The following is a 22,813-nucleotide window of genomic DNA, read 5'->3' as shown; positions in this document are numbered from 1 at the left end:
GCTTCCCTTTGAAAATAAGGGAGGGGGGGGAAGGGGAGGAGAGTCCTGCTCTATCGTAAGGGCTGGGAAATTGTATTCCTTCCTCCCAAGAGCAGCCAGGGCTTTTCCCTAGAGAGCAAAAAAAGAGGGGATACCCCATGGATGCAAATGCCAGCTGAAACACAAAGCGCTGCAAAATTGCCTCCGCGTTAGGCTGCTCGTCCCTGTTTGGGGTCAGGGACATGCTGGAGGGACGGAGAGTTGGGGACAGCTGGGGGAGCTCCTTGCATAGGTCTGGGAGCTGGCCGGGCTTCGGGCCAGCTGCCCTCCCTCTCCATCCCTTCCCTCCCCTCGGAGATCATTTTCATGGGGCTTTAGAGGGTCCAATCCAACCACCCCCTCCCTTCGGACTGGGGTGGGGGCTACAAATTCATCAACCCAAACTTTGCAACCTCCAAAAGTTGACTGATTTGCTCCGGGGCCAGTCAAGGAGGAGGAGGGAGGCGTGCCAGGGAGGAAGAAGAAGTTGTGTGCTGCCGGGGGGGCTCAGTGCCACCCAGAGCAGGTGGGGAAGGGTGCGTGTGCCCATCATCGGGGCATCCGGGCTGCTGCACTGGGAGATGCTGGGGGACCGCACACTCCGGCTGCAGCATGGGAACCGCATCGAGGCCCTGTGCGTGCTGGGCACCCACATCTCTGCTGATGTCTATGGGTGAGTGGGACGCTCTAACACTTCCTTTCCTCCATCTCTGCATCTCCACCTTTCTTCTCACCTTTACCCCCTGTTTATCCTTCTGCAAATCCCCCCTTCCCATTTTTCCTTCTGCTGCCCCAAAACTCACAGCCGTGACACTCTGATTTAATGCAATCTGGGGGCAAAATCCTCCCTGGGCTTCGCCAATATGCACAAGTCCTAGGAAAGCTTGGAGCATCTGCCATTGCATGATATGGTATTTACCTCGGATCTGCGATGGTGATGGGTTTGATACATTTGTGGTCAACAGATCCAGTGTCATATCAGAAAGCTGCTGGAGAGTGGAGGGATGAGCAGGATCCACAGGGATGGACTGCAAAGGAGGGGATGCAGCTGGGAGAGGGGAGAAAAACAAGATCTAGTGACCAAGCAGTGTCCTGGGAAAGCATGCAAGTCCCCATACCACCAACCCTGCTCCCCTAAAACAAACTGAACGCTGTACTTCAAGATAATTATTCCCCCAAAGGAAAAAGTTTAAAAGCTTATTTCATGGTTAATTCTAGTCTTTGCTGCTTTTGCAAATCTCACCCTCGATATTCAAGCCAAGCAATGCAGTTACAACTCATCTGTCATCTCTCCAGGTCAAATCTCCTCCCAGTGGGATTCCCAAAACCCAGAAACAAGGAAACCGAACCAGTTTTTCCATGCATAATTAAATGTAATTTAACAAGTTAAGAAACACCTGGGCAGCAGCAAACAAGTGCTCAGATTTCCTCTCCCCCCCACTGGTGCAGGTTTGGTGGGGCCATCGGCATCCAGAAACCCAACAAATGATGCTGTAACGGTGATACGGCATGAGCTCTCGGGTGTCAGGAGCACTCACACTCAAAGGGAGCCTGCCCCTCAGGAGCTGCAAGCAACCCAAAAATAACAACCCTGAAAAGACAGGGAAATTAGGGAAAAGGAGCCAGGACAGTGGAAGGGGATGCACAAAACAGCTGGGGAAGAGCAAGGGCACATCAGACTGGGAGCGGTGCAACACCAGCTGCTTTGGGGTTGGATAAAATCACCCCGAAAATTAGTTTCCCATGGTAAAGTCTCTCAGCTCGGTTGCCACGCCATTACAATGAGCTGTTAAATACCAGGTTTGCCTCGGCTGGAAAATAAACATGGATTTCTCCATTGAAGTGCAAACCTGAGTTCGGTTCCAGTGGCGCTGAGTACTTTGGGTGTGATTATTATAAACCATAATCTGCACCAATGGCTACAAAATGGATTCATTTTACTAAAATAATGTGTTCTGCCCTAAAAAAAAAAAAAAAAAAAGGCAATTCAAGTGTTCCCAGGCAGGGAGGAAAGGGTAGAAAGGTGCCGGTGGTAAGCGTGGAGACGCCAGCGTGTCCAGTCTTGGCTGTGTTTTGGACAGTGAAATTAACTGCAGTGAAAGCCAGGTGTTTTCGGAGCAAACCTCTAAAAATACAGCATGTTTTTGGCAGGGCGGCCCCAGCTGGGGCAGTCTCCTTTGGTGTGAAGCACACAGAGGGGGTGAGCGTGGAGGTGGCATGCCGGGGCCAAGCAGAGGTTGAGTCAGCCCCCGGCAGCAGAATGCAGTGGCCACTGGATGAGGGGACAGTCCTGAGGATCAGCATGAGCCAGGCCAGCACTGAGGTCAATGATAACAAAGTAAGAAGTGGGGTGCTGGGGTGTGGGACCTCCATGAAGGGAGAACATCCTTCCCCAACCAGGGATTTGGGGGTTTGCAGGTAACTGTCAGCTTTTATGCAGAGGGAGGGCAGCCCATCAATCAAGCCGGGGTCTTCCTCACTGGCATCGGTGAGTATGAAGGCTTCTGCAACACAACAATCCCTCTTCAACCCCTCAGCCCCTTGGAATGGGGTGTTTTGATGTGGGGGCAGAGATAGACCCAGGTTTGCTAGGTCTGGGGGGTTTTGCACCCACCCAACCTTGCTGTACCCTGGGGTCTGTCCATCCAGGGATCTCTCTGGATGTCGACGCAGATCGGGACGGCGTGGTGGAAAAGAACAACCCCAACAAGGTAATTCAACCTCTTTCACTGCACAGAAAGTCCATGGACTTGCAAAAGCCTGAGCTTGCTAAGCCCCAGTGGGGTGTTTTAGGCAAGCTGGACCTGGGGTCCCGAGGGACATGGGGCCATCTTGCTCGTCAGCTGTGACAAGGAGAGCCCCTTCACTCCAGCATCAGACTGTGACGACGAAAGGGTATTCAGCAAAGAAGGTAACAGCTTCCAAAAAAAAAAAAATCATATAAAGCAAAAAATGCTCCATTAGTCCCCCTCTTTAACTTTTTTGGAGATGAAATTTTGCTTGAGAACCAACTGCCCATGAGCTGCTCTCCTCCAAGCTGCTGAGTAAGCTTCCCACATGGGAAATTTTTTTTTAATGCCATACAAACTAATTGCGGTCAAGACAGGGCATGAAGCACAGCCAGAAAAATAGCAGAGGTGCCACCAACAGCAGAGCTTTGCCCAGGGGTGCTTCACATGGGTGAAAGGAGCTCAGGGCAAGGCATGCTGCCAGCAGCCAGGAATACACCCATCTGTTCCTGGAAAACTAAAACCACACAGAGCTGGTGCCCATTGGCTTTTTGACACCAGGGACCAGCTGCATCAGGGCTGTGATGGGGGAAAAAAGGAAAAAAAAAAAAAAAGGGGTATTTGTTTCAAAGCACAAGCCACAAGCTTTGCTAGCAGGACCACAGGTTGTTTTTCCAACTTGCAAAGGCTGATAGCAAGGGAAGAGCAGCTTTCTTGGCATGGGAAATGCAAACCCCAGGAGAGAGCACGCAAGCCAGCCAGAGCTGCATGGTACAATCACCCATCACCCAACTTTTTTTTTGTTTGCACCCCAGATTTGCTGGACATGTCTCGGATGGTCTTGAGGACCAAAGGGCCACAGCGCCTGCCGCAGGGGTATGAAATCGTTCTCTATATTCCTGTCTCCGATGCCGACAAAGTTGGGGTGTTTTATGTACAGAGTAAGTCCTTCCTCATGTCCTCCTCTGCCCCTTCCTCCTTGTTTGTGGTGCTTTTGAGATCCCGGCAAGCTCTTTTCTTTCCATCTCTGACCTGGTCCTCACCATGCTCTTCAAATGGCACTTCTGAAGCAAATCATGCCTTCTGCATCCCTTGGAAAACTTTAGAGATTAACAAGCAGAGGCAGATGGCCATAAAGGTATTTATCCAAGGTCATCCAGCAAAGGAGTAGCAAAAAAAAAAAAAAAGCCACGTGTCCTGACCCCCAGATGCTTTCTCCATGACAGCAACATGCTCTATAACACATTTTCCCCTCCTTGTTCCTTATTGTGGGTAGTGATTTATTCCCTGGGACCAAAAGCCCTCATCCAGCCCAGAAATGTGCCATTAAGTAGCTTGGTCTTGTCCCTCCATGCAGAGGCAGTCTGTCAGCAGGAGGATTGGTGGCTTGTCATCCCATGGCATGTCAGAGAGGGCTGCAAGGGCAGAAACCCCATGAAAACATCTTCCCAATGACTGCTCCATCCAAGGAAAGGCTGTGACATTTTTCCTCACCCTTCTTGTGCACAACTGCAAAATTGCAAGCCCCTTAACTCCTGTTTTAAGGTACTTCTGCCAGATGAGGTTGTATCCACCCACAGAGGCAGAGAAGCTCCAGCACAGAGGGATTGCGGTACCTCTTTGCATGCAAGCAAAATAGCCTTGAAACCACCACTGAAACTTTGGAAATTGCTCACCTTCCCCTTTCTCTTCTTGCAGACCCCTTCTTTGGGCAGCGCTACGTTCATGTGCTGGGCCGGAGGAAGCTGTACCACACTGTGCAGTACACTGGTGGGGCTGCTGAGCTTGACTTCTTCGTTGAGGGGCTCTGCTTTCCTGATGACACCTTCTCTGGGCTGGTCTCCATCCATGTCAGCCTCCTGGAGACACTGGCTGAGGTCTGGGGGCTCTGGGGAAGCGGTGAAGATGGGAGTCTGCAAGAGCCAGAGGAGCATGCAGAAGGGGATGGGGATTGAATGGAGAGCAGTCCCCATTAATTTACCCCAAAACTGACTTCAGGGGTAGGATATTTGGGGGGAATAGTGGTCAACAGGGTGTGGAAAGTACCTGATTTCTGCTTGCCTCCCCAGGGTATCCCCCATACACCAATCTTCACCGACACAGTAGTGTTCAGGGTAGCACCGTGGATCATGACCCCCAACACTTTGGCACCGGTGAATGTCTTTGTCTGCAGGTAAAGGCCAAGGGATGATGTCTTCCCAGCCAAATCAGCATCAGTCCCATAGTCTCCCTGGAGGTCACAGAAACAGGCTGGGGAGGTGATGGGCAGAGGGAAAGGCAGGTGCCTGCAGGGGATACCCATCTTCCAGCAGCCCTTCATTCCCTTCCCTCCTGCCATCCACTTTCCCAGCATGAAGGACAACTACCTCTTCATCAAGGAGATAAAAAACCTGGTGAACAAGGCTGGCTGTGAGCTGAAGGCTTGCTTTGGCTACATCAACCGTGGGGACCGCTGGATGCAGGTAGGTGGGCACCAGAGAGGGGGCAAAGCTTTCCCTCCTTACTGATGTGCCCCATGAGGGTTTTCCTTCCTTCTTTAGGATGAGATTGAGTTTGGCTACACCCATGCTCCCCATAAAAGCTTCCCAGTGGTGCTAGACTCCCCTCGAGATGGAGGTCTGGAGCAATTCCCCATCAAGGAGCTGCTGGTAAGAGCAGAACAGTCACTTGCATTGCCCAAGGAGCAGCTTGAAGGTTTTTATGCTTAACCTGTTTAACCTTTCCTAAAATCCCACTTGCACTTGGCTCCTTGGAGGCCCTACAATGGCATCTGGAAAACCTTTTATCCAGAAGGTGCTGGATGAGAGGGGAAAGGAGGAGCTCACATGTCTGGGAACAAAAGACTCCTGCTGAGCTCCAGGACAGGAGTGGCTTTCTTCACCCCGAGTATCCCAGCAATGGGCTGGTTCTTCCTTTCCTCCTCTAGGCCTGTGAATATGCAGCAGCTCCCAAGCAAGAGAGGAAAGGAAACCATGAGAGGGGTCAGTTTACTTCCTTGGAAGAGAACAAGATGCAGCCAGCTGCCAAAAACACCCCCGTGGGGCTGCTTTGCCAAGGCAAAGGGGCAGCTGCAGGCAGGGCATGCAAAGAAAGCTGCCTGGGAAGGCAGTTGACGCTGGCCAGGGCACTTTGGGAAAGCCCAGCAAAGACAAGCATGGGAAAAAGATGGATTGAACGATCCCTTGAGATATCACCATGCAGAAAGGGCAGGACATCCTCAAGTAGCCACCAAATCTCAGCCCCATATACCCAGGCAGGCCCTGGCAGCAGCCTTAGCCCTGGTCTTCTCTCCAACAGTAATAGGAGAAGAGGACAGCTCTTTGCTGCGTGTCACTTTGGGGAAGGCTAAGCACTTTCAAAAGCATTGAAATATATCGTTTCTCATGCCTGAAATGAGTACACGCAGTCCCAGATTCATCAGGCAGGATGGGAATACCGCACTGATCCGCTCCTTCGCAAATAAGCTGGGCAACCACTTCTATCTGCCCTCTTTAGGAATTGCTTTGCTTCATATTTAGAGAAGCAATTTCAGCTTTGGAGCTGCTAACACATTATACTCCAGTTTCTGCTTTGAAGCCTCCCCTAATCCCCACTCCTATCTTTCCAATCTCATTTTCCAGCTAGGAATATTTAGCCAAAAGTAACACGCACAGGTCCTCCTTTCACCCCGGCCAAGCCCTAAGCCCCTGTGACCCTGCGCCAGGGAAAAAGGAGACGAGAGGGAATTAGCCCCTCAAAATCAATCTGGAACTGATAGGACTTGGATGTGACCCTCAAACCTGGGATGAACCAGTGCCTTGACAGTTGAAACCATACTGGCTTTATGGTTTATTAAACTGAAATAAGCTGAGAGCAGGTGTTTCATGCTCAGTTCCTCCCGCAGCACCCAGGGAAAGGATCTGACCCCCGGACATCCTCTAGATATGCCCCCCAAAAATGCACAGGGAGCCTCAAGGAAAGGCAGCCCTGCTGCACTCTCGCTATCCCAGCTTCTCCAAACATCCTCAATTAAAAAAAAAAAACACTTCTAAATCAAAGCCATGCACCCTCAGGTCTCCTTGCTCATTTTTACCAACCTGTGTATTTGGTTTACCCTTATGGAAACCCAACACTAATAAGGGTTTGCATTAAATCCCAATCACAACAGATACCTGATCTTGTCCCAGGGGCTGCCATGAGCTCCAAGTCCATGTTGACTTGAACCAGAGAGCAAGGACAGGTTCAAGGCAGGATTTTTGTCCACCACTGCCATTTTTTGCCCTATTTTTAGCATTACAATCTCTCCCTTGGGCATTTGACCCTGGCACATCACAACCAAGGGTTAATTACCCCTGCATGCACAATGCCTTAAATCCCAGGTACATTAAGTCCTGAAAATCAAGGCTTAAACAGGATTTAAGTGAAGTACAGCCCTTCAGGTGGCTCTTATGCCTGGGGTGGATTTATCCTCAGGGGCTGAAGTTCATCTAGCTAGACAAGAGCCATCCAGAAACTCAGCTTCAGGGCCACCCCAGCACCTAATTAGCTTAATGCAGACACTTAAACATTGGCTGTGGGATGGCAGAGGAGATCTCTCCCCAGCTCTGCCACCGGCATTTGCCATTTATTACTGAGCTCAGATGACCCAGAGACCTTTATCCTCTTGCCTTTCCTTTAGCCTCTCCCCATCCATGGACAGGCTTCACTCTTAATATTTTTACCCACTGGAAGAGGTCTGAGGCCAGCATGAGGGATAAAAGCAAAGGCACAGAAGCATGGGGGACTCAGGGCAAAGCCCACAGTGATTTCTCTCTCCCCAGGGCCCCGACTTTGGCTACGTGACCAGAGAGCCCCTCTTTGAAGCCATCACCAGCCTCGACTCCTTCGGCAACCTGGAGGTCAGCCCACCCGTGACCGTGGCAGGGAAGGAATATCCCCTGGGGAGGATCCTCATCGGCAGCAGCTTCCCCACGTAAGCAATGGGAAACCCACAGGTTTAGGAGCAAAGGAACCACAACTGCCCCTAAATGTCATCCAAAAAAAAAAATCACATTAATGGCCTTAATTAGCCATTCCCTGACCAGCTGCAAATCCAGTACCCTATGGAGTGGATGCACCCAATCTCCATCTTCACATTTAAACCCTCCTTTCTTTCCTCCACCTTGATAACAATTTATGTGTATGTACATATTGCTGCATAAGTATTTACTCCCCTTATTCCCTCTCTCGGGGGTATTCTGCCCCCAGAGCCGCAGGGCGGAGAATGACCAGAGTAGTGCGGGATTTCCTCTACGCCCAGCAAGTGCAGGCTCCTGTGGAGCTCTACTCCGACTGGCTGTCCGTAGGCCACGTTGATGAGTTCGTCACTTTTGTGCCCACCTCCGATGCAAAGGTACCCCAAAACCCTGTGCTACTCTGCGGTTTCTCTTCTGAGCAGCTAATCCCATTAGGGCACCTCTAAGGAAAACCCCAAAGCTTGTTTCCTTGACAGTCCCAACCAGTACTTGCTGGGGTTCTCATCCACAAAATGAGGGCTCTGAACACAAAAAGGGACTTGTTGAGCTAATAATCAACACAGAAGAAAAAAAGATGCCTGTAAAGGTTGTCCAAGAAATGTAAACTTCAATATTCACATGGGCTGGCCAGGGTTCACAGCTGCTCAGCATCTCCCAGATATTTTCTCTTTCCTCTGTCCTGGTTTTTACTGCTTCTGACACAAGATTTTTCCTCCCAGAGAAACCATGTCTTGACCTGGATGGTTCATAGAAAAAGTATTTATGCACACACCCACCCCTCACAAACCCTCCATTCAGTGCTTTTGCCCTCCCTGGGGCTGTGCTAAGCCCCCATAAGAAATCCCATCAAGACTGCAGCAAGCAGTCTCTGGTGCTCCACCAAGGAGCGAGGAAACCATTTCTGCTGGTGGGAAGCAAGCCAGGACACACACAGGACTCAGACCCTACAAATTCACAGTTCCCATAGGATTAGCTCATCTGGCTTCTTCTGAGGAAGTCAGAGCCTGATTATTCACTTGCTCTATCCTCCCCCTACCCCACATTGCAACGCCAGCCCAGAAACAAACCAACCCACCCTCAGACAGCAACCACACTCCTCCCCCACCACCTAAGCTCACCTAAACCTCCAGTAAACACCCTCAGGGGGGTTTATATACCCCACCTGGGGTGGGCAGGATTGGACCCAGCTGCAGCCAGGATGCTGTTTTCCTCCCTGCCCCAGCAGCAGTTTAACCCCTTGGGGGCATTTCGTATTTGCCAACAGTGTAAATCCCTGCACCTCTTTTGGATACATCCCCTCAGCACCACATTAAAAAAGGCACTAAATAACAGCAAAAACACCTAATTTTAAGAGTTTAAGCTCAGGTTCCTTCCAAAAATAAGCCCCTGAAGTCCCCCAAGGCTTTGGATAAGGCACTTTCAGTGACCACTCTCCCTCCCATCTTGCCGCAGCGATTTCGGATGCTGATGGCCAGCCCCGCGGCATGCTACAAGCTCTTTCGAGAGAAGCAGAAGGAGGGCCAGGGTGAAGCCACCATGTTCAAAGGCAAGGGGACAGCAGGCGGCTTCGGCTGAGCTTTGATGTTAGCTGAGACAGCCGGAGCCACCCCACAGAGCAGCCGGCCCGAGGGCGGCAGCGCCTGACCGACGTGCGGGTATCGGGGGGACATGGGGACCTTTTCCCACCCGGTTGCCCTTCACTGCTGGCAAGCGGGATGCCTGCTCACCATACCCAGCCTCCTCAAGCCCTATTTTGGGAAAGCGAGTAGGATGGGAGGGATAAAGCCCTCTGCACGGAGGGGATGCTTGCTTGGTGGGATGGAGCATCTCTGTAAATACCAGCAGAGCTCCAGCATGGAGTGGGACAACCAGGGGCTCTCGCATCACCCCAAATTAGCACCGTTTTTTCTCGCTTGCCCTTCCCTCCCTGCAGCAATGACATTTTGGTTGCCAGTTTGGGCATCCTCTAATTGTGGTTTTGAACATCATCCATCTGTGATGGGTTTGGGGGAAGGTCTCCATACCTTCGCAGGTCCCTCTGGGTCACTGCCACCTGCCTGGGACCCAGCTGTCCCCAAACAAGAGATGGCCTCCATGGAGGTGGCAGCTCTGGTTTTGTGGAGCTGAATGAAGAGATTTAGCAGATAATGATTCCTGTGGGCAGCAGGATGGATGACAGGACCTTTCCAATGCTCTTTCCAATGGGCAGAGGTTTTCTTCCCACCCAGTTTCCCAATGAACTAAGAATTGGGACTCCCGGCAGCCTTAATTCCAAGCTCAGAAAATCATGATTCTGGGGACTTTTTCCATCTGTGTACCCCATTTTAAGCCAGGCTTCTGCTAGCACCACTTCATTTTAACAGGGGTTTGCATTTGTAGGGTACTTGGGAACAGACACAAAACGGGTCACCATTAACAAGGTCCTTTCCAACGACAACCTGGTGCAGCAGAACCAGTATGTCCAGGTAATAATTGATATTTCTGGTAATAATTGATATTTCTTGTAATAACTGCCCCAGGGTGGTGCAAACCCTTAAGGGAGGTGTTGCATTTTGGCTTTCCTCCTGTGTGAGATGGTTTTGGGGGCCATGCCTACCTGTGTCCCCCCACTCCACCCACTCTTCTCCATCCCCTCCAGCGCTGCATCGACTGGAACAGAGATGTCCTCAAGAAGGAGCTGGGGTTGACAGAGGAGGACATCGTCGATCTGCCGGCCCTGTTCAAGCTCGACAAGCAGGGCAAAGCCGTACCATACTTCCCCAACATGGTGAGGGGGGTCCCTGTTCCTCGGGTCTCTCCAAAAACCAGTTTATTCAGCCAGGATGAGTCCCCAAAGTTGTGCCACAAAAGCACAACATTTACAGCTTCCCAGACAAAGAAAATATCTCCAGCCAGGCTCAGATAAGCCCGGGTCTACCATAACTTTGTGGCTTTGTGTTGCTTGCAGTGGGGTTAACCTACATAGTTTTGAGGTGAAAGCCTTTCAAAGCAGTGAAATTGCAAGGCATGGGGCATGTTTTAATGATAAGAAGGGGGAAAATTATGCTGGATTTGGAGGCCTGGGGGAAGTTGGCTGCAAAAAGTGGTGTCGATGCACCGTTTTGGGGTGAGACTGATGGAGGAGGGTGGCCAGCGGCTTTCCTTTGGCTTCATCAGTCCCAATGCCGCTGGGCTCCCTTTGTGTCACCCCACAGGTCACCATGATCATCCTGGCCAAAGACCTGGGCATCCCCAAACCCTTCGGCCCCGTGATGGGGGGTGAATGCTGCCTGGAGCGGCAGACCCGCTCCCTCCTGGAGCCGCTGGGCCTACACTGCTGCTTCCTCGAGGAGGTGGCCTCCTACCATGGCAGGCTCGGGGAGGTCCGCTGTGGCACGAATGTCCAGCGGCAGCCCTTTGCCTTCAAATGGTGGCACGTAACACCATAGCGAGGCCTCCTCCTCCCTCCACCCTCGCCCCAGGCGGCTTTTTCGGTGTGTGTTGCTTGCGATTCAGTTAATAAATGAATTTGCTGTGAGGAATGAAGTGGTAAATTAAATAATAAGGGGTGATAATCGTGAGAGAAAGGGAAGGATGCCCTCAGGGAGGGCGAGGTAGGGGGGGATGCCATGTCGGCCATTGGCGCCTGCCATTTTGCCCCAACCAGTGTTGCAGCAGATAGGTGGGCCTGGGCACCTCCCCTGCAGAAAGAATTCGGATGGGAATTAATGGGGGGCCGCACTGGTCTCCCCCCTCCCCAAAAAGGGAGGATCCAGGCGTCCGGGCCCCGCCATCCCGCCTTGTGCCACAGGGCGCACCACACTCAACATGGCGCCTCCCCTGCGGCCGCCGCCACACCCAAAATGGCTGCCCGCAGAGCCCCGCCCCTCCCTCATCTTAAAGCGGCGCTCTATGGCCGTGCTAGCGGCTTTTTCCGCTTCCGGGGCGGGAGCGGGGTCGGAACTGCGCAACGCCAAGATGGCGGCGGCCGTGGTGGGAGTCTCCTTGAGGCGCGGCGTCCCCGCACGGCTCCTGCGGGCCAGCTTGCGGCCGGTGAGGGGCCTAGAGCTGCCCTGACACGGGCAGCCATGTGGGGGGTCTTTGGGGGAGGCATAGTGCGAGGGGCTGAGGGCCTGGGAGGAGATGGGGGGCTGGAGGGGGTGTTGAAGGGAGTTGGGGGGGGGGTGAGGAGGGCTGAGATGGGGGGGGTCTGGTGGGTGGGAGGGGCTGTGTGAGATTTGGGGAGGGAGATGGGGGGCAGGAAGGGGTGCAGAGTGGCCTGGGAGGAAGCTGGGGGTGGGCTGGAGGTAGTCCAGGATGCAGTATGGGATGGGAAGAGGGTTCACAGTGGGTAGGAGAAGGGGGAGGGTGGGTTTCGGGGAAAGAGGAAGTGTGAGGGGGATGCTGGGGAGGGTATGAGGGTAAAAAGGAGTGGGAAGGGATCTGAGAAGGGTTTGGGGGGAGACGGGAGGGTGACAGGAAATTGGGGGGGGGAATGCAGAAGGGGGTTGGGAAGGGATGTGTGAACAGGAGGGATAGGGATGTGGGGTAATTTAGGGAGAGGTGAGTAGGGGCAGGTGGCCTGGAGGGGAAGAAGCTCCTGGGGGAATACTGGAGTGGGGTAGAGATGTGGCTGGGAGCTTCTGAGGGCAGTTTTGGGGCAGGGAGAGTCTTAGGGGCTGTGGATGAAAGAGTGTCTGCAGGCACTGGTGGGTTGCTGGTTAGTTTTAGGATTATCTCTGCCTTGTGGAGGAGGGAGCCTCAGGTGAGAGGTGGTTGCATGTGCCAGGGTACACTGCTGCAGCAAATCCTTGGCAGGATTTTCCCACAACTGTGCAAATGCCCAAATACAAAGCAGTGATGGGTCCTGCAGCTCTCACCCAAAATGTGTGGACTCAGGTCATTTTGTTGTCTGGCTAAACGCCACCTGAAGGGACCTAAGGGCTGTTTTGCTGCTGTTTGAATACAGATGTGTCGGGGAGCACAGACAGCAGCTGCAGCAGTGCCCCGTATCAAGAAGTTTGCCATCTACAGATGGGATCCTGATAAGCCTGGGGACAAGCCCCGCATGCAGACGTATGAAGTGGATTTGAATAAGTGAGTATGCCCCATTAGGGAGAGGCTTTGCTGCTAGGCAGGTGCATTGGGGCTGTGTGTGCATGTGGGGTTATCTGCCAAGTGATAATGGAGGGTGGTTGAGGAGCACTTGAGCTGACAGCTAAAGGTGTCAGCAGACTCATTAAGCTTCAGGGACTGTTAAAACCTTGCTGGAGTGGCTGGGGGGGAGGGTGGGGTGCCTCAGCTGTGTTACAGAGCAGCTTGTCCTCAGCACAGGTAAGATTAATGTTATTTCCTGACAAAGAAAATTTTACTATGATTATGTGGGATTATTTTTCCCTCCCTCACCTGTTGGTGCTGAGTGTGACAAAACTGTACTCTGAATGCCAGTGTCAGTAGCTGTCAGCAGTAAAATGATTGCTTTGTTTTGTGACTTCTGTGAGATTTTACCTGTGTTCCTGAGTTAAGTTGAAGATGTGAAGATGTTTCATGGCTTTAATAAGCTTTATTTATATAGTAAATCTGGGGCACGTTCCAAAAGGAAACTTTTATGTATAGCTCACAGTCCCAGACCTAGGAGATAAGGTGGAAGCTTTATCAACTCTTCTCATAGTTTTCTTCACACTTAGTTATTTCTAATTTGCAGGTGATGTTAAACTTGTAGTAACCACCTGCACACTTTGCTGTAGCTATTGCCAAGAAAGCTCTTACTTCTCTGTGATTCTGCGAAGGAGTGCGGTCTTCCCTGTGGTGCAGAAACCTTCACATGGGCATGTGTGCCTTGCTTTCCCTGAGCTCCACTTGCTGCTGTGCTCTTGCCAGAGGAATTCACCTCAAGCCCTTTCTGAAAGCTTCAGATACAAAGCCACACAGCTCCCTATTTAGGAAGCAGATGACGGAGAACTCAAATTTTTGTGACTTGCACCAGTTAATTTCTGGGTGTTGCCTTGTTTGCTGTATATAAAATTACATAAGTTGTCCAAGACTGTTTGGTTTTGTGTGCAGCACTGCCTCTTGTGACTAATGAGGACAGGCAGACTTGTTAAAACCTGACCCAAAATAAGAGAACCAGTAGCAAGGCACTCGATTTTTATTTGTGCTGTGTGAACCCTCTTCAGATGAGCCAGATCTTCTGAGCATCAGCAAAAGAAAGGGCTTCTTTCCCACCCTGACCCTGGGGTGTGCTGGAGCAAATAGGTCATGCTGCTGATAGAGAGATCTCTGTCTTTTTGCCTGGGATGGGCAAAAAGTGTATTCTTAATTGTAGTTGATCAAAGCCCTTTTAGGGGGTGCCAGAGATCATGCACTGAGGCTGGGGGGGTTTGTACAGGTTCACCGACTTTGTTTTCTGTTATAGATGTGGGCCTATGGTGCTTGATGCTCTGATCAAGATTAAAAATGAGTTGGATTCTACTCTCACCTTCCGCAGATCGTGCAGGGAAGGTAAGAAGGATTTTCCAGCCTGCTAAACTGAAGATTGTCTTTCAAGACTGTTGCTGACGGTGTATGTGTAACCACTAGAAAACTTCAGGGTAGATGGCAGCATACCACTCTCCTCTTCCAGCTGCTGCATATGAAATACCTCGATGAACCAAGTAGTAAAAAGTTAAAGCTCATATTCACAGGGCGTAATCGCACAACACTGAGCTGTGAGCAATATGCTTAAACAGCCACAGTCGTTCCTGTTTCTGTTCTAATCTTGTTCATCTTGCTGCCCTCCAGTGATGGACTGCGTAGGGAAATCTAGCAAGAGAGATTACAACAGCAAAATTGAGGGGGCAGAAGTGGCGAATGGGAATGAATTGTAGGGGCTGCTTTATCTAGTGCTGCTGTGGAAATAAAGGGTGTAACTGGAAGAGTACTTAGGACTTCTAGGAATAGCTTCAGGAATCTTTTTTTTGGCCCTTTGACTAAGCTAAATGATTGATTGAGGAAAAGGCCATCTGGTGGTTTTGCATTGCAGAGCGACTGGCTGGTTCTCATACAGGGACAAACCGGCATGTCTGTTTAACTGCATTAAAACTTACCTGTCCAGGTGACTTTCCCTGTTAAAAAAAAAAAAAAAATCCTGATTCATGGGTAATGTTAGGATGCTGAGCTTTAAATGATAGTTGTGGAAATGCAAGAAGGGAGGATGCCTTTATGGAATGACTTTTGATTTAATTAGGTGGGTTTGCAAGTATGAGAAATTTAGGTACAATTGATGCCGAAAGATGTTTTGCCTTGGATCTAAATGAAAAGCATGCTTTAATGCAGCCATTTCCTGTAGAATCTGCATAGCAGGTGGAGGAATTTCATATGGTGTAGTTCTCAGTGTCTGATATTTAGATAGCCAACACTGTTCCCGAGCAGCTGGAATTAATTGCCCTGAATACTTTTCTTTGAGAACCTGAAGACAGATTTTTCAAGCTGGGCTGGTTCAATCTTGCCCCTTTTCTGCCATGCAGGAAAAAAAAAACCTGATCACACATTCCTGTTTCATACTCGTGGGCCTGTGTGTGCAGTCCTGGTTCCCTCTCCAGTTGACTGGAAAATACTTGTAACCATTTCTTGAGTGGGAGGAATAACCTTGTTCAAGTGCCAGCATTTATTTGGCAGCGAAAGCTAATGCATCAGCCGCTGAGACGCACTAGCTCATCAGTGTGAGGAGCAGTGGCATTTCTCTGACTCATATCAATTGATATGTGTCAAATCCTCTGATATTAGAGTTTTGCCCTTTCAACATTTGTCGTCTTGCTAATATGATGTTTTAGGCATCGGACTGAATTGGATACCCGAGCTCCTGACCTGAGCAGTATCTGTGACTGTTCTGCAGCGGTTTTTCTTCCAAACCTTGGCCTTTCCTGGGCTTCATCTGATCCTTCTATTACTGGGAGATCATTAGTGGTGTCATGTAATCCATTTGTTAAGCTATTTATATGTTGTTTGTTCTGGTTAGTGTCTGTCCTCTCACCTTTGGGAGTTAATGAATACAGTTTATGGCACCACTCTACCCTGCTGCAGAAGGCACAGAATGAAGCTTCTGTCTTAGGGACTTTGTTTTATGTTCCTGACCTTCAGGGATGCTTTTGACCATAACTGTAGGGCTGATGGGGGATGCGCATGGTTCCCACGTCATAATCTTGGTGTTAGCTGCTTCACATCAATACAAGCTTGTGCTTCAAACTTGTGAACAAAGCTGAATGTTTTCCCCACCCTAAGTAGCATGTAAAACTAATGAATGATGCGAAAGGGATGAAGTGTCCAAGCCACTTGTTTTCTGCTGTGGAAGGAAGTTTAACACCGAGAATGTGTTTAGGCTTTAATGAAAGTGACTCCTGTGTTTGTTCTTTATTTAAGTAGCAATGTGTTTGGCCCAATGGCAACTTCTGGCGTTTTCCTCGTCACGTACAGAGTTTCTTGAAGACAGCCTAGGGGCATGTTTGGGGCCAAGAGGATCTTCCTCAAGTTGGATAAGAGGGTAAATATCTAATGCTTTACCCTTTTTTCCCACTCAGGCATCTGTGGCTCTTGTGCTATGAACATTGCTGGTGGAAACACGCTGGCCTGTATCAAAAGAATTGACCCCGATCTCAACAAGATCACTAAAATCTACCCTCTCCCCCACATGTATGTGGTGAAGGACCTTGTTCCAGTGAGTATCTGCCTTTGTCAGCTTGTGACCAAGGGTGACACCGTTCCAGGCAGTGTGGGGTTCAGATTGGGTTGGAAAGGATAACATTGGGAGGTGCCAACAAGATCAGGTCTCACAGTTCATGTTACTCCTGCTGGTGTTTTCTGGCTTGGGTGGGTCTGAGCTTCACAGCAGTGACTAAATCTGTCCTCATTTGGAGGAATGTGGCAGGTTGAGGTCGAAAATGCCTTCTTCTGTTGGAGTGGTAGCAGATGTTCAATCTCTCATGCATCAATTTAGCTTAATAAATGTGACCTCTTTGCCTTTTGACTCCTAGGACTTGAGTAACTTCTATGCACAGTACAAATCCATCGAGCCTTACCTGAAGAAGAAGGATGAGTCGAAACAGGGCAAGGAGCAGTACCTGCAGTCCATAGAAGACCGTCAGAAACTGGTTACTGCTTCTTTTTTACCATTGAAATCCCTTCCAGATAAGACCAGGGTTAAACGTTAACATGCAGTAGCCTCTAGTTCCTTTAATGACAAAGCTGTCTGGTACAAAACCTGACGTGGGTGGAATCTGCTCCCTGAAATGCAGTGTCATGGCATGCCTGCATTGCTAGGGGTAACATTTGCTAATGAAATGCGGTTGCAATGGGGACTTGGATCTCATTTTCACTGACTGCACTGCGAAACTGTGTGTGTTTGTAAAAACTTTGTGAAGGCTACAGGCTTGTGATATTCCAATGGAGATAAGGCACTGTATGCTGGCATGTAGGCTGTTGGGCTCAGCACTGTCTGTCTTGTCTAGCTGCAGCATGCTAAGCAATGCTCTCATGTTGCTGCTTGCTGGGTTTTACAGCCCTAAAAACTAATGGCAAAAGCTAAACCCTTTTGGATGTGGAGACACAAGCATGATGTGTTAGTGCAAGTCTTCGGATATCTGTCTTGAGCACTGCGTTATATTGGGGGATTTTCTGGGAACGTAGTATTGTTGCTCCAAGGTTTCTGCATAAAGCTGAAGGGTGCCTGAGGAACCATTTGAACAGCTGGGACATAATAGCTTTTTTAAAAGCTTATAGTGTGAGGAAGTTCTTGTCTGGATTTCCTTGGCTGCCACAGTAAGTATCATTAAATCAGCAGTTTCTCTTTTGCTTCTGACCTGTCTTGATGAATCTGTCACTCACTTCACGGTTCAAAGCTCAGCCTGTCAATGCTCCACTGTGATTGTTGCTGTGGTGCTGTCACTAAGTAGGCGCAAAGTGGGCAGGCAGCCCAGATTTTTGGCAAGTGGTAAAAGAGAGGTGAATATGAACAGCAAAGAGGAAGGCTGATTAAAGGGGGTTCAATGAAAACATGTGAGCTGCACCTAATTCTCTGTAGTGATCTTTGAAAGTTTTCCATTATGTGTGTTTGCTGTGAAGTTAAGGTCTAATGAATAGACCAGTCATGTGCCCAAGATATTGGCAGCACTGTGTGATTGGCGCTGTGACGTCTTAAGGACCACAGGATTTTACAGTCTGAAAGAATATCCAAGGGCAACAGTTAGTTCTACTGCACCGCTTCATAATGTGATCTGATCTGTACATAAGGACTAAAGGGACTCTCCCTTCACATGGTTTTCATAAAGTGACATCCTTGAAATCACTTTCTCATTCAAGTAGAAATAAGCAAACCTAAAAGTTGACTGCAAGAGCTGTCTGAACCTTTCTCACAACTAGTAAACTTGCTTTTCATCTCATTGCTGAAGTTTCTCTTGCTTTGAGAACGGCCTGTGTGCAGGAGAAACTTGGATACAGTGTCACCTGAAAAACTGACCTTTTTCTTTAAATCATCAATCATTTAAAACATTACAATTAGAAATAAAAATAATTCAGAGCGAGAAGGTAACTCTGACTTACCTGGCTTTGGCAAGTCTTTCCAAAAGACTAATGCAGGAGACTTGTTACAAACTCCAAGGAGTTCTGGCATCAGGTATCTTTCTAAACTAAATTTAATGAGAACTTTGTCCCAAAACAACTTTCAGATACATAAATTAAGCCAGACTAGACTCTCTCTTAGCCTGGGGGGTTGATTGAGCTACTAGGAGACTTGGGAGACCCTCAGACTCCTCAGAGTTTGTCTTTTGCCCAGTGTCACTTCCATGTAGGTCTGCCTTTCTTTTCTTCAGCGCCTGAAATAAAGAAGGCTTTCATCTCTGTAAAAGTGGTGAAATGGCTAAAGACTCACACCTTTCCTGTTCTGTGAGTGCTTGGGGATCCCCTCAAAGCACATACTAAACTATGAGCTCTTCTCCCTTAGGCTGTGGGGCAGACTTTGCTCTTTCTTCTCTCCTGTAACATGGCCTTGAATTTTTAAGTGGTTACATATCTGTTCCTTTCCTCAGCCACTTACTGGGACAGGCTGGAAGGAAGGAATGGAGGAAGATCAAGCAATTTTCTCATTTTTCTTCAGTTTATGCTTTTTTCCCCCTGTTGTCACAAACCCTAGTTTATTATACGGGTTGAGTTGAGAGATTGCATGCATCTTGTTTCAGAGAACCTGCATGCAGAAATTGCTTTCTTCCGTCAGTGCTTCTTCAGCATAAGGTTTTCGGAGCCACTCTGTTGCAGCAAGTCACTGGAGAGGAAGGTGGTGAAGGAAGCATGTGCTCTTGTAAATCCCCTCTTTTAAAAAAAGAAAAAAAAGCTTCGTCATGGGTTTCTGGAATGGCTTGACTGTGGTCTCCCACCCCCATGCAGGACGGACTCTACGAGTGCATCCTGTGTGCCTGCTGCAGCACCAGCTGTCCCAGTTACTGGTGGAATGGGGACAAATACTTGGGTCCTGCGGTACTGATGCAGGTAAGGACAGATCCCATTTGTCATGTGGGACTGCTGAGGGACTTCCCATCTGAAAGCAGCATAAGTATTTGCAAGTGCAGGTGGGATAGCATTACATAGTTGAGATCCTGGACCAGGATTCCTGAGTTAGGTGTTGCTTTTAAAATCTCACACTAATTACAACACCTTGAAGCAGCATTTGGTGTGTCAAATGCCACTGACTTTCAGGCCTATCGCTGGATGATTGACTCCAGAGATGACTACACAGAGGAACGCCTGGCGCAGCTTCAAGACCCATTTTCTCTCTACCGTTGTCACACTATCATGAATTGCACGAGGACTTGCCCTAAGGTACGTGTGTGTCCTGCAGATGTCCCTTCTGGGGTTACTGGCTAGTTTCCAAGCACCCTGTTTGAAAACAATAGGAAAATACCTGCTTAGGCTTTTGTTTTCCTCAAGCTTGCCTAGGCTTGTTCAGCCTTTTGAAACACAGTGAGTTACCAGCAGTCGTGCTTATGATGGTGACTGTACATGAGGACGTGGCAAAGTGTGTATTACACATCGCGGGAACATCTCTTCTGTACGAGCAAAGCTGTGACTTTGAGAACCTGTCTGTTTCCAAGATTCAGGAGTGTGACAGGGCCGTGTGAGGTCGTGTGAGGGACACTGCCAGAAACAGTACAGGGAAGTTTGTCTTGCGTAGTCAGATCAGTGGTGTGAGCATTGTGAGTAATACGCCTAACCCCCACACGGTGCAACCTTAAACTCCAGTGGTAGCAGCTATCCCTGATGTATTGTGCAACTTGTGTAATGGAGAACTACAGCAAGTTTATGGTGCCTTTGGGGGATGTGTTTTATGCTGACATCCTGCTGCCAGGGCATTTCCCAGATGGTCTGTTCTCTGGTATTTTGTTTGAAAACTGAGCAAGCTTTCCCAAATCGGAGCATGCCTCTTCCTCATCTTGCGATGACCTTGTGCCTGTTGTTGGGCAGATTATCAAGTTTTGCTTTCCTGCCAGCTGTGCAGTTTTCTAGCCAGCCTTTGCTTGCACCTGGTGGTGGAATAATTCTCTTTGAGCTGTGAAATAATATGAAGGCAAATGTTTAAGTGGATCACAGATGTGGGGAAGGTGAGATGCTTGAGATATGGGTTGATGTGTTTGTCAGAAGCACTGTGTGCTGATTTTGTGTGTGTGTGTATTTTTCTAAAGTGATTCATTGACTACAGATAATTCCCCCTTTCTGTAGGGAGTTAGCTTGTGATCTGGTGTCAACCATAGTTCAGCTAAAGGTGAAGGTTCAACCTGAAGATCTGGCTGGCTGTAGGAATGTATGTAGTACAGGGAAATAGCGCTTGGTCTCAAGTTTGAGACACTTTTATGGTTAATAACATGTTTCCACTCACATGCTCTAATCCTGGCTGTTGTCTCGATCAGCCCGGAAAGACTGCATGGTGAGCTCTGCACCAGGGTAATTTCCTGTTCATTCTCTGTCCTGCCGTGCTACTGCTGTAATCGCAAGGATACAGCAGGGTGGTTGTGATCCCTCTCTCATTTTGAGATTAGGCATGCTTGGTTTGGTAGCAGTGCTACAGGATTAAGGGCCTTTGCAAGGTGACATGTCTATATTGTAGAAAAACCTTCTTAGGAAAGCTTAGCTGGCTTTTGCGTGAAGAGCATTTTCATTTTGTGCCTTAGTGTTCTTGCTCACTTCCCTAGCGTTCTCCAGTACACAGCTTTTTTTTTTTTCAGACAAGGAGAAAAGCCATGTCTCTTGTACTGTCACTGTCAAGCTTTTACAAGACAGTTTCTTGACTCCAGAAGTCATCTTGTAATACTTGTAAAAGTGTTGAATTCAGTCCTGCTTGAGCTTTATTAGAAGTTCCTATCACTCAGCCACTCATTCTTCCCTTTGATCCTCACGTTGCTGATTAAAACCAGTCTTCCAAAGTCAAATGAGCATTTTTTTCTTCAAGCAGTGGGAAATGCTGCAGGTTCAGCCTCCAGGTAGAAGAGGTGAGCTCCCAGCACTGCATCTCTACTCCAAGCTGGCTTGCTTTTCCCTTGTAAATTGAGACTGGAGTGCAGTGAACCTGCATCGGCACACCTTAACCAAGCGGCTCTGCATACCATAATGCTCAGCCTGCCTGGAGCAAGGCTGTTCAGAGCTGTCCCTCAATATCCTGTAACCTCCCAGCATTTGAAAGGAAGCACAATATTAGGCTGGACTCCAGCTTTTAGGAAAAAAAAAAGGGGGGGGGGGAGCTGCTGAGCACCTCCTCTGCCAGCTATTCTTATGAGTAGCAGCATATTTGTGAGTTTACTATGACTTAGATTGGGGCAAGGCCGGGGAGGATGTTCTAACTTGCTGATTTCCAGAGGAGCTAACAAACTTTTCCTTCTTAGGGTTTGAACCCTGGCAAAGCAATTGCTGAGATCAAGAAGATGATGGCAACTTACAAAGAGAAGGCAACCGCTGCATAATGCTGTTCTCTAACTGGAAGTGTAACACACAAATGTGCTTTACCTGAAAGTAATTTATACCTGATTTAGCAAGAGAAGGTTCCAGCAGGGAGTTTGGTGTTTTTCTTAAAGGTTTGCATGTACAATAAATACTGTAAAGAACAAATAAGAGTTGTTACTTGGTTAACAATATTGAACTGATGCCTCTGCCTCTATCGTAGAATCCCAAACCTCTCTGTTTGAGAGTTTTGAGTGTGTGAGCAGCTGGGGTCACTTCTGAGGCTCTGCTGTGGGATAAGGATTTGAAAGTGGCCACACAGCAGAGATGGAGACAGAATTTCTGTAATGACCTTGATCCCATGTCGTTAAAGCAAATGCATGTGTGGGAAGAGACCTGCAAGTAATAAACCCTGTGGCGATTAGCAAGAAAACAATGGAACTGGCTGGGAAAGGGAAATGTTGGAAGAATCTCACCCTGTTCTGAGATCCCCTGGGCTCCTTGGTGAGGTACAAAGTGAGGACCTGGAGCTCACAGGATGCAGGCATGTGGCAAAATACTGGTGGCAGTGCCACTAGGAAAGAGGTGTCTTGCCACTGCCCTGCTGGGATGCTTATTTTTATTTCAAGTCCTGAAGTAGATGAGATTTGTTAGAACAGGGTTGCATCTTTCTCCTTGCTCTAGTACAAGTGGTTTTTAGCTCCAGATTTCTCAAGCTTGTGATGTTTGTGGTAGGTGGTTGCTTGAAGCAGCTGTTTGCAGTCTTAGGGGGGTGGACAGAAAGGAAGTGCTTTCTGTTTTGCTGCTTAATAGATTTTTTTTTTGTCTAGGTGTAGTAAAAACTTCTAGAAATGTCATGATGCTGCTTCTGAGACATGGTATGGTAGCCAGGATGCTGCCAGTGAGCAGCAAATGAAGGTTGAAGTGGCATAAAAAGTTATATACAGCTCTGGAAAGGCTTACCCCCAAAATTACCCTGCTTTTTCCATACATTTATCCTGCAGTAAGGGAACCTTGTGGCTGTTTCAAGAAGCCAAGCTGATGTTGCTGTCTTAATTTTCATTTGCAGAAATACTTATTTTCCTGGAGCTAATGTCTTTATTCCCAAGAGCTGACGTGAGGCAGACTTCTGTAGGTCAG

General features: G+C 48.8%; 2 protein-coding genes across 2 annotated transcripts; both read left to right on the top strand.

Annotated features, from left to right (window-relative positions):
• Positions 1–450: 450 nt before the first annotated feature.
• On the top strand, positions 451–11,279 carry LOC104324286 (protein-arginine deiminase type-2). The gene is made up of 16 exons (XM_069782336.1): positions 451–691; positions 2,170–2,356; positions 2,437–2,506; positions 2,668–2,729; positions 2,812–2,929; positions 3,563–3,688; positions 4,446–4,624; positions 4,817–4,920; positions 5,098–5,209; positions 5,288–5,395; positions 7,547–7,698; positions 7,974–8,118; positions 9,194–9,287; positions 10,121–10,206; positions 10,380–10,508; positions 10,936–11,279. The coding sequence occupies exons 1-16, from the start codon at positions 600–602 to the stop codon at positions 11,167–11,169; spliced, it is 1,998 nt and encodes a 665-aa protein (XP_069638437.1). The 5' UTR covers positions 451–599; the 3' UTR covers positions 11,170–11,279.
• A 336-nt stretch (positions 11,280–11,615) lies between these two features.
• Positions 11,616–21,865, top strand: SDHB (succinate dehydrogenase complex iron sulfur subunit B). Its single transcript, XM_069782331.1, has 8 exons — positions 11,616–11,773; positions 12,690–12,817; positions 14,136–14,221; positions 16,276–16,412; positions 16,729–16,845; positions 19,133–19,234; positions 19,442–19,564; positions 21,619–21,865. Exons 1-8 carry the CDS (start codon positions 11,633–11,635, stop codon positions 21,694–21,696), a joined length of 912 nt encoding a protein of 303 aa, XP_069638432.1. The 5' UTR covers positions 11,616–11,632; the 3' UTR covers positions 21,697–21,865.
• Positions 21,866–22,813: the final 948 nt, after the last annotated feature.

The sequence above is a fragment of the Haliaeetus albicilla genome, chromosome 4, assembly GCF_947461875.1.
Source record: "Haliaeetus albicilla chromosome 4, bHalAlb1.1, whole genome shotgun sequence".
Taxonomy (NCBI): Eukaryota; Metazoa; Chordata; class Aves; order Accipitriformes; family Accipitridae; genus Haliaeetus; species Haliaeetus albicilla.
Note: the sequence above shows the minus strand (reverse complement) of the source record. Positions and strands in the feature narration are given on the sequence as shown.